At 44.9% G+C, this 11,966-nt stretch overlaps 1 protein-coding gene across 1 annotated transcript in view; it reads right to left on the minus strand.

The window, feature by feature from the left end:
• Window positions 1-994: 994 nt before the first annotated feature.
• The window catches only part of LOC105302405 (kinesin-like protein KIF9), a 12,353-nt gene continuing 1,381 nt past the window's right edge, over window positions 995-11,966 (minus strand). The window contains exons 3-5 of the mRNA XM_023520559.1: window positions 7,452-7,549; window positions 3,117-3,282; window positions 995-1,389 (exon numbers count right to left, since the gene is read on the minus strand). Coding sequence (XP_023376327.1) covers window positions 995-1,389; window positions 3,117-3,282; window positions 7,452-7,549 — 659 coding nt within the window. The remainder of the gene's footprint in view (window positions 1,390-3,116; window positions 3,283-7,451; window positions 7,550-11,966) is intronic.

The following is an 11,966-nucleotide window of genomic DNA, read 5'->3' on the forward strand; positions in this document are numbered from 1 at the left end:
AGTGGGGAGTTGGGCTAGATTATCCCTGAGGTCCCATTTTGCTTTAACAGTCTACCACGTCCCGACATGGTAGACACTAGTCACAGACGGCTACTGAGCACTTGAAATGTGGTTAGTGCAAATGAGGAACTGAATTTTAAATTTTACTGAATTTCAAAGGATTGAAATTGAAATTTAAAAACTGACGCTAAACTCAGTTATTGGTAAATTTTTAAATGTGTTGGGAACAACTTGGGGTTATAAATCTACTCTTTCAACTGAAAATTTTGTGGAATCTAAATACAGATCAAGTATTTCTGATGAATATTTAATGTCTAAATTGAAATGTCCTCTAAGTATAAAATACACACTGGATTTCAAAGACTTAATACAAGAAAAAGAATGTAAACTATCTCAGTAATCTTCATATTAATTACAGATAGAAATGGTATTTTGGATATATTAAGTAAAATATTAAAATTAATTTCACACTTTTTAAAAATGTGGCTACTGGGAAACTCAAAATTGCATATATGACTTACATTATATTTCTACTGGGCAGCACTGAGCTAGACTACTGAAGTCTAAGATGATGAGATACAGAAACTTTGACCATGGGATATTGCTTCGAATATCAGAGCACGGATGGTTTATACACCAGAAGGACATCTATACTTCTTACAGGACAGAGTTATGAAAGCTCAAGATGCTTTTAGGTAAAAGCCCATTGCCTCCTGCCTCCAAATAGAGGGTCCTCACAGAACCCAGGCTATTGGACCCCAAAGAGAGGCCCGTCTGTCCTATCTTCAGCCACACTTCCCAGACTACCAGGGCAGGCTCGGTCCCGAGAGCTGATGTCACCCTGCTTCTTCCCCTGGCTCTTTCTGAGGCTGTGGTGGTGGAAGAAGCCAGAGCAGGCCAGTGAGGAAGCTCTGCAGGGTCCGTATCCCCTCATTAAAACCAGGAAGGAACATGATTCAGACCTCCAAATCCTCAACTACAAGATCACAGACCATCAGAGCAGCAAGCCAGCCAGCCAGCATGTCCCAACTCCCTTCACGAATGAGGAAACAGGCTTGGCATGGGTGTGGGTCAGAGTCTGAAACCCAAACTCCTGGCTTCCTGATGCCTCTGACACACTGACACACACCTTCCCCACCATGTGCATCCTGTCCTCTTTAAAAGCTGCAACTCCTTTGAGGCATGGACACCACTGTCTCCAGTGGCTGGCGTGGGGTTGGCAGTATCTGTGCCAGAGAGAGGGGGACCCGTGTGGCATCCCGCCCGTGGGCCCACTCTCTACCTGCTGTAGGGCACGAGGGAGGATCCCCCGGTGCTTGTAATTCTCAGTTGCCCCCGTCATGGTGTATGTCTTGCCAGCTCCCGTCTGCCCATAACACATGATGGTGCCTGCAAACATTTCAAAACACGACTTGGTGACATCCAGGAAAATAGCTCCAAGGATAGTTCTCCCATCCCCCAGCATGCCTGGTGCCAGCCAGGCCCCTGGTGTGAAGGTGGCCATGGGAAGCAGCCAAGGAGAGCAGGATTCCTGCCAGAGAGAGTGGGCGGGGGGGTGGGCAAACAGGGACATAAACAGTCAAAACACAGACAGCTGCTCTGAGTGTGTGGGCCATACAGGGCTCTACTGGTCCCTCTATCAGGAGATCTGAGGAGCGCAGGGAACAGAGGAACTAGGGATTTTTCCTAGAAAGATGGAAGAGGAGATAAAGCATTGAACTCCAGCCCTTCCTTAGCAAAGCCATGAACTGCCAGGGTCTCAGGGCTAGGCCTCCCTGGGGGCTGGCCAGGCAGGAGACAAGAAGGGCTTTCAAAATCCCCAGGAAGTAATGGGAGTGGGAAGGGCATTTCCTGTTAAATGTGAAAACTCTTGGAAGACTGTAAGTTCCCACAGGACCAAACAGGGCTGCTGGTTGGTCCCATGCCACTTCCAGAAAGAGACTACGACCAGGTCCTAAGCTGGTGCCACCGCCCTCTCTGGGAAGACTTTCACTTGCACCTTTTACACCCTTTATGTCTACCATCACCACCAGGCTCCAGGACGCAAACCACTGTCAGCCTGGGCTCTGGTTCCCGTCTGCTCTTCCTCCAGGCTCAGGCAGCCTGAACCAGACCCCATCCCAAAGGCTGCTTTTGGGCATTTACACAGCAGACCTGCCCAGGCAAGGCTGGGCCACTGACATCAGTGTTTGCCTTTGCCAAACAGATGCCTTAGTTCCTGGGATTGGTAGGTTTTACCAATTACACGGGGCCCTAATTCAGCATCTGAGCTGGAGTCAGAAAGAGTGTCTATTAACCCAACACAAATGTTTAGGAAGGAGTCACTTCAGCTGGGACCCAGAGCCCATTTGTGGTTCCACGGCACCAGGGGCCCAAGATTCTAAACCTCCCTGGGCCTTAGCTCCTTAGTCTCTACCTCCTCAGGGACACATGGCATCAGGGTCAACCACACCTGTTATCACAGGCAGTGATTACAATGTTTGAGCATCTACACTCCAGGAATTTTTAACAGAAGACCTAAAACTTGCAAACAAGGATTATTCTGGTCAGCAGCCACCATATGGGCAAAGCCTTCATTTAAAATTTTTTAAGATTTTAAAACCATCTTAAATTGAACAAGTTTGTAAAAATTTTCTAATAAAACTACTTTTGTTAAACAAATCAAACTCTACTCAGGTTTTTAGTGATCTATGTAAATAAGCCTATACTGTAATATGAACAGTAGATTGATTGTGTTGATAGAACGAATAGAAAAAGCTCCTAGCAGGTAGCCAAAAGAAAAATGTTTGGACTCGAATTCATCGTAAGGGCATGATCTTCAAAACTAATAGTCGAGAGATTTGAAACAGGATAATAGTTGAGTCCTCATGACCTTTGGAGAGCCAGGTCATTCCTATGAAGGTAGGGCCCCAGCACATTGGATCAAGCTATGCCCACAATGTCGCCAAGCAAATAACAAGTTTTCCCCCATAAGAACAGAGACCGACAAATAAGCAAACAAAAGTTAGTAAATGAGGTTATATTTTATTTTATTCACCATAAAATACTTGCACCTCTTCCTCCACAAGGAGTTCCGTGGGTCCTTACGTAAAACAACAGTTAAGGAACTAAATTACCATTATAGCCATCGAGGGCCTGAGCAACCACATCCTTCGCGACCGTCTCATAAACCACTTCTTGGGAGGCGTCATGGAGGACTCCATCCAGCTTGAACGACCAGTCTGTCTGTTGGTTATTGACGACTCCTCTCCGGGTATCTTTTCTTAAGTGAATATCAATGGTCTAGAAGAGAGGGAGGGATGGAGGGAGAGGGCAGAGAGAAAAGAGAGCAAAACAGCGAAAGCAAGGGAGAGAGAGAAGGAGGGAAAGGGAGAGAAAGACTTAGTTACGTGATAAGAAACTGATGCTCAGTCACTGGTAGCCGATGCCTGACCTGGAGGAAACAGAAGACGTGAACTTGAGGACTAACAGGGGCTCCAACATGTGGGCTGACAATCCAGATGCCTTCTTAGGGTCGGGAGAAGGAAGCTCCTGCAGGGAGGCCACATGACCTTGGAGGTGGAAGGATCAGGAAACTAGAGCACTTACTAGTTTCAATACACTTCTCCTTTGTTTACGGGATGCTGTCTTGGTTCCCCCACCTGTGATATGGGGTCAAGTGTGCTTGGTGACGGAGGCTGGGCTTGCGTGCCACCTCTTTCTCTGGTCACCGGTGGCGTTGCCTCCCTCAGCGTTGTAGTGAGCGCCTACTTCCACAGGCACGCTATGGCCAGTGCGAGTACTGATGAAATAGGGGCTGCAGAAAAGGCTCTGGCCTGGTCAGATACAGTTACTCACTGGTATTGGAGTAAATCATGGGTGCCCACCTACTTGTAATGAGCAGATTTTTAGATGCAAAGAGTTTAAAAAATATTTTTAGATTTTTTGATCCCTCCATAGCAAGCTGGCAGCAGCTGGTTTAGGAATACACTGGGTTATGTCAATGGCAGATTCTAGTCTCCGCAATGGGGACTTCTGATGTAAACAGATTCTCGTTGGAATCTTACACTGGCTGCCCTAATCCAGGAGCCAAGCATAGCCACACACAGCAAAACTAAGATCAAGAGAGAGAGGCTTGGTCCATTCACGCATCAACTGCTCTGTGCTTCTGTGTTCATTGAAACCATGTGCAGCAGGGTGCCCTTCACAGGGCTGCATGTGAACTTCTGACTGCTAGGACTTTCGAAGCTTGAGCAGGTGCCCTTGAATTCTTCCCTAAGAGAATGTCTCGATGCTGCCCGCAGTAGATCCACAAATGTATGCTGAAAAAAAAAAAACATCTAACACTCTCAAGCTGTCCTAAGCCTGTCACAGGCTTCAGTAAGTTTCTCAGGACTGTGGCAAGGACGTGGGAATGGATCAATCTTTCCAGCTCTCTCTATAAGAGTTTCTCTCACTGCTTTGGTAAGTTTAACAGTAATCGACTTGAAACTTCTTCCTGTATCCCCTGATAGATCTGTAACAGCAGATCTGATCACCAAAATTTTACAAGTGTGAACAAATGTCAATTTTTGTATCAGACACAAAAAGGTAAACTCATTCACCAAAATGACAATTAAAAATGGGAGTTTCACGAATTTCCTCATCAAACAGCATTGTGAGGGGAATGGTTTAGATTTACAGACTCCAGAGTCCATCTGAACTTCACAAGTTGTCTTGGTCCCTAAAAGGTTGTGGAAACGGGGCCACCGTGCAATGAGCTGGGACAAGGAGGCCTAGGCAGTTGAAGGCAAACACATTGCACTTACTCTGTGGTCATCTCCGTATCTGATCATTTCATGAGCAAAGTCATCGGTGGGTTTGACACGGACGAATGCGTGAACTTTTTTCCTCGTACCCATTCTACCTAAAAGGAAGAAAACAGCAAAATTTTCAGTAGTCATCATCAAACGACAATTAGAGGGGAGAAGCCATTCATTAAGAAGAGCAGAAAAGAGTGATGTGCAGGCCATGTTCCCATCCCAGTGGGGCCAGTCTTCCTTTTCACCCCTTGGCATTTCAGGGAGCAGTCTACCCACAGGGCACTGCTCAACAAGTACGTGTACTCCCAACTTTACAGGCCGCCTCATCATTTTCCAGCAATGATCCCCAAGGGACCGAAATATGAAGCAAAGACTGCTCCCTTTGTGGCCTAATCTAAGAGGTGGTTTCTAGAAATGTTCTCTTATTGCTCTTACGCTTTGCCTCATTCACTGTATTTTCCTTGAAAATACTTACTATGAAAGGCCTTAAAATTAATTCTTTTCTTCATTAGCATACCTCACTTCAGATGCAGCATCTCCTCCTCTACCTCCATCAGACTAAGATCAGAAAAAGATTTGCCCTCCATCAGACTAAGATCAGAAAAAGATTTGCTAGAAGCATATTTAATCTAGCCCATACATATATTCTTTCTTCTCTGGCACTCCATTGAGAGAAAAATCACAGAGTCCCCTACCTCCTCTCCCTCTCCTAAAATCTAATTATATTCTCATTGTTTTCTTTCAGGTAGACACACATATGTTTGTTTTCCTTCATTCATAAGATCACAAATAATTACTATGAATCATAAAATGTTAAAATAAATGTTTGATGTGGCTTCATGGAATAGGATGAATAGGACACTTATAGAAATAATTGACAGGGACGTGATTTAGGCAAATGACCTTCCTAGTATGCAGAGTTGTCCTATAATGGACAAGACTTTCTCAAGGAAGGACCATAAACACCGTAAACTGTGAAGCGCACCCAAGATGCCAAGTGGCAGAGATGCTACAAAAGGAGTTAGTTACATTGACGGGAGAGTTAATTGATCGCCAAGATCCTGTTCAACTAAGGTATAAACATTTTATTGCACGGATTTTTATTGCTTTAAGAGGAACTTCAAACTTAACCAGCTCTTTAGGTGCCTCTTATATACCAATGACAAAGGATTAAATACTGAGAGAAAATGTCAAGAGCTCTATGGAAAGCTAAGTAAAAATCTATCTGCAATTATCAATCATGTTAAATCTAGTTAAGTCATACTTGAAAACATGATAAGAAACTGATGCTCAGTCACTGGTAGCCGATGCCTGACCTGGAGGAAACAGAAGATGTGAACTTGAGGACTAACAGGGGCTCCAACATGTGGGCTGACAATCCAGATGCCTTCTTAGGGTCGGGAGAAGGAAGCTCCTGCAGGGAGGCCACATGACCTTGGAGGTGGAAGGATCAGGAAACTAGAGCACTTACTAGTTTCAATACACTTCTCCTTTGTTTACGGGATGCTGTCTTGGTTCCCCGACCTGTGATATGGGGTCAAGTGTGCTTGGTGACGGAGGCTGGGCTTGCGTGCCACCTCTTTCTCTGGTCACCGGCGGCGTTGCCTCCCTCAGCGTTGTAGTGAGCGCCTACTTCCACAGGCACGCTATGGCCAGTGCGAGTACTGATGAAATAGGGGCTGCAGAAAAGGCTCTGGCCTGGTCAGATACAGTTACTCACTGGTATTGGAGTAAATCATGGGTGCCCACCTACTTGTAATGAGCAGATTTTTAGATGCAAAGAGTTTAAAAAATATTTTTAGATTTTTTGATCCCTCCATAGCAAGCTGGCAGCAGCTGGTTTAGGAATACACTGGGTTATGTCAATGGCAGATTCTAGTCTCCGCAATGGGGACTTCTGATGTAAACAGATTCTCGTTGGAATCTTACACTGGCTGCCCTAATCCAGGAGCCAAGCATAGCCACACACAGCAAAACTAAGATCAAGAGAGAGAGGCTTGGTCCATTCACGCATCAACTGCTCTGTGCTTCTGTGTTCATTGAAACCATGTGCAGCAGGGTGCCCTTCACAGGGCTGCATGTGAACTTCTGACTGCTAGGACTTTCGAAGCTTGAGCAGGTGCCCTTGAATTCTTCCCTAAGAGAATGTCTCGATGCTGCCCGCAGTAGATCCACAAATGTATGCTGAAAAAAAAAAAACATCTAACACTCTCAAGCTGTCCTAAGCCTGTCACAGGCTTCAGTAAGTTTCTCAGGACTGTGGCAAGGACGTGGGAATGGATCAATCTTTCCAGCTCTCTCTATAAGAGTTTCTCTCACTGCTTTGGTAAGTTTAACAGTAATCGACTTGAAACTTCTTCCTGTATCCCCTGATAGATCTGTAACAGCAGATCTGATCACCAAAATTTTACAAGTGTGAACAAATGTCAATTTTTGTATCAGACACAAAAAGGTAAACTCATTCACCAAAATGACAATTAAAAATGGGAGTTTCACGAATTTCCTCATCAAACAGCATTGTGAGGGGAATGGTTTAGATTTACAGACTCCAGAGTCCATCTGAACTTCACAAGTTGTCTTGGTCCCTAAAAGGTTGTGGAAACGGGGCCACCGTGCAATGAGCTGGGACAAGGAGGCCTAGGCAGTTGAAGGCAAACACATTGCACTTACTCTGTGGTCATCTCCGTATCTGATCATTTCATGAGCAAAGTCATCGGTGGGTTTGACACGGACGAATGCGTGAACTTTTTTCCTCGTACCCATTCTACCTAAAAGGAAGAAAACAGCAAAATTTTCAGTAGTCATCATCAAACGACAATTAGAGGGGAGAAGCCATTCATTAAGAAGAGCAGAAAAGAGTGATGTGCAGGCCATGTTCCCATCCCAGTGGGGCCAGTCTTCCTTTTCACCCCTTGGCATTTCAGGGAGCAGTCTACCCACAGGGCACTGCTCAACAAGTACGTGTACTCCCAACTTTACAGGCCGCCTCATCATTTTCCAGCAATGATCCCCAAGGGACCGAAATATGAAGCAAAGACTGCTCCCTTTGTGGCCTAATCTAAGAGGTGGTTTCTAGAAATGTTCTCTTATTGCTCTTACGCTTTGCCTCATTCACTGTATTTTCCTTGAAAATACTTACTATGAAAGGCCTTAAAATTAATTCTTTTCTTCATTAGCATACCTCACTTCAGATGCAGCATCTCCTCCTCTACCTCCATCAGACTAAGATCAGAAAAAGATTTGCCCTCCATCAGACTAAGATCAGAAAAAGATTTGCTAGAAGCATATTTAATCTAGCCCATACATATATTCTTTCTTCTCTGGCACTCCATTGAGAGAAAAATCACAGAGTCCCCTACCTCCTCTCCCTCTCCTAAAATCTAATTATATTCTCATTGTTTTCTTTCAGGTAGACACACATATGTTTGTTTTCCTTCATTCATAAGATCACAAATAATTACTATGAATCATAAAATGTTAAAATAAATGTTTGATGTGGCTTCATGGAATAGGATGAATAGGACACTTATAGAAATAATTGACAGGGACGTGATTTAGGCAAATGACCTTCCTAGTATGCAGAGTTGTCCTATAATGGACAAGACTTTCTCAAGGAAGGACCATAAACACCGTAAACTGTGAAGCACACCCAAGATGCCAAGTGGCAGAGATGCTACAAAAGGAGTTAGTTACATTGACGGGAGAGTTAATTGATCGCCAAGATCCTGTTCAACTAAGGTATAAACATTTTATTGCACGGATTTTTATCGCTTTAAGAGGAACTTCAAACTTAACCAGCTCTTTAGGTGCCTCTTATATACCAATGACAAAGGATTAAATACTGAGAGAAAATGTCAAGAGCTCTATGGAAAGCTAAGTAAAAATCTATCTGCAATTATCAATCATGTTAAATCTAGTTAAGTCATACTAGAAAACAGGATAAAAGTCTAGAAAAATATACAAAATAACCTCATTGTTCCAAACTATTGGGCAAACTAACATAATACAATTTTAAATTGTTCCAAGATGAAGTATTTTCTAATTCTACATACAAATTTTTCTAAGATCAATCTGTTATTTTTTCTTTCCTCCTTTTTGCATTTTAAAAATAATTTGAACAATATCATCAAGCAGTTTATGGTCACGTAGTCCTAAGACTGGGCTCTGAAATTTCAATAATTTCACTTTTAGAGACCCATGAATATAAAGAATGCTAACAACTCATTTAGAGTTAACGCTCCACAATGTACAAAACGGACCTTGAACAGAGACAAGGCCGGAGGAGAATGTCTGGGTTGTGATACGCTTCTCTTTTGATCCCATCAGGATTAGACCAGTTTTATCAGAAAGGAGGCATTTGCCCCTAAAATAACCTGTACTTTCATGGGGCAGGGGACAGGAGTTGAGGCTAAAGAAACTCCTTGATACTTTTGAAAAAGACAACTGACAAATGAATTTACTGAATTTATGAAGAGTTAGGGAAACATGAGGCATAAGGAGCTGATTCCATTTCATCTTCAAATGGGAAAAAAGCAGTATCAACACAGTTATTAAGGAAAAAATAGCTTGCCTGGGCTATTGCAAAGCACTCTAACAAACAAACAGAATGTTTAATATTGTTAAAAAGCTAATTTTCAAGACCTTTACTGGAAAGGAAAAGTCAGGTTTAACAGGGATTTCTTCTTTTAAATATAATTATTGCACTTTTTAAAAAAGCACATTAAATGTCAACATTTTACATGTATTATCTAAGAATGGTACAATGCGTGTTACCTGATAAAAATGATTCCGTGTTTTTAAAATACGAATGTTCCTCCACATTTCTAGACACAACTTGCGTTGACCACTTGATTTCCTCTTACAATTATATTAACTATCATCAAGTGGCAGTAAGTATCTCTATAGAAGCAAGTTAAATAGAGACAGGACCTGCTCTTTCATTTAGTTACAATGATGTGGACATTAAACTCTAACCCCAGTTACAAGCCCTTCACGTGTCAAATCAAATAAGCAAACATGTTGCCTTCATATTTGCCTATTGTAGAGTGTGTATCCACTTCCTACATTCTTCGAGCAGTGATTTATGGAAGTCTTTTCCACTATGGGATCTTCCAGGGCTTCTAATTTTTAGAAAATCTGAAAGGTATCCAGGTGAGCAAGGATAATGGCTTATCCAATTTCAGTCCTAAAATTTTTGTCTGCAAAATTGAACTCTAGAAACAAAAAGCCATGAATAACTCTAACATGAATCCCGAGTTGAGGAAATTGAAGAGAACCTCTCATTTCTAAGTTCACTTTAATCTAGACTACTGGGAATTTGAGAGTGGAGGGAGGTGTTTTGACTCCAGCAAACACTCTCAATCTCTAAAGCTCTGGGAACCATTCCCCACACCAGTTCTAGGACCCATGGTCCTGCCCAGGATGCCCTCTGAAAGGAACCATGAAGTAAGGCAGCTCTGGGGCAGGTGCCCTCCCAACAGCTCCCACCCACTGACGGCACAAATGCAGCACAGGCCAGCTCCAAGCATCGCCCTCCCCTCAGAGCCTGGCCCTTCTCTGCCCTGCAATTTGCCAACATGCATATGCACATGCAGTCGCCCTATCCCGAAGCCCTCCCCATGCACACGCCCATTGCTCCAGGCACGCCAGGAGCCATACTCCCCCAAGGAAAGCCTTCTCTACTAACTACACCCCTCCTGTGAGTCTGCTACTCAGCAGCCCCTCAATACCCAGATATTTGGGGACCCCATGCCATCTCACACTTACTGAAATGCTTGTTACTGTTCTTACGTCGCATCATTTGAGTGGGTTTCAGCTCCTAAATTAAATTACAAGCTGCGTGAGGGATAGGACTGTGCCTTTTATCTCTTTTGAATCCCCCCTCAATGTCCAGAACAGTGCCCAGCACAGAGCAGGTGCTCAAGAAATGGTGGATGGTGACGGCCGTGGTTGGAAGTCAGAGGGTGGCTGAATCTCCAAATGTGGGTCCATCTTCGGTCACTACTGAGAAAGTCCCAAGGGGCAAATAATATCACTCCCCTTCCACACCATCTCCAGTCCCTCAGCCCACAGCCCTTCTAGGAGGACACTTGGTTTCTAGGCACCACTTGCAAGAAACCACGTTCGGCCCCTCACCACACCCTCCCTTTTAGTAGGGTCCTTCTCCTTCAGACCTTGTGGGGACTGCCCCTCCCTTAGCGGCACTATGCTTACATATTTCTGGTGTAAATAAGCGAATCTCTGAGTGGTCACGAGGAAACCACCCTGCTGAGAGGTTCAAGGTTTCCTCATTTGTTTTAGGGGTGGGAATGAACAGAATTGCTACCAAGACTCTAAAGGCTTTATAAAAGCATAGGGAGCATCCGCTGGGACGGTAGGCACCAGTAGGGTCCCTATCTTCCAGCGCTTCTACCCAGACGAGGAGTTCTCATAGGAAATCCTCATAGCCTCCGGAGTGGTAGCAGTATTTGAACCAAAAAACCAAACCAAACCAAACCAAAACAGGGCCCAAACGCATCCATTCCTGGGCTTAACAAAAGACTCGGATCCAGGCAGAACTGGCCTTTTTTTCTTTTTCTCACCCAATATGCAGTGGACCTGGGGACCATTTCTGTCTCTCTCGAGCGGTTTTCTCATCTGTAAAGGTTTTACAGTAAAGTGAAGGGCTCAGACTGTCGTTCCGGAAGCCTCCTCCAGTTCGAAAACAAGACAAGTGCTGAAGAGCCCAGAAGATCTCTGGCCCCGCGCCTCGCGCCCCGTGAACCTCAGGCGCGACGTAGGACCCTCGTGGGGCTAAAGAACGTTAGCTCTGAAGACCCTAAGCTGCAGCCAGGCTGAAGCCGCCCCCGCGATGCCGCGTCCTCCTCCGCTCGAGTTTCACAGTTCAGCGAGCCAAACCCGGGCACTCCTGGACCGGTGTTCCGATTCCATCCGCTGCAGCCGCCCGGGCGTACACCCTCTCCACCCTCCCTTCACCTCACCCCGGCGGCGCGTGGCCCCTGCTCACCGCTCCGGGGGCAGCCGCCCTCCCAAAGCGCGACCGCTGCAACTAACGCGACCGGAAAATCGGTTCGCGGGGCTGCGGGGCTGTGTACACAACCGCCATGGCAACGGGCGGCTTCCGGAGGTTCCGGAAGTCTCGGGGTGGTGGCGGAAATGAAGTGCGTGGTCCTCTGTTGAGATACG

This window comes from Pteropus vampyrus, unplaced genomic scaffold (assembly GCF_000151845.1).
Source record: "Pteropus vampyrus isolate Shadow unplaced genomic scaffold, Pvam_2.0 Scaffold271, whole genome shotgun sequence".
NCBI lineage: Eukaryota > Metazoa > Chordata > Mammalia > Chiroptera > Pteropodidae > Pteropus > Pteropus vampyrus.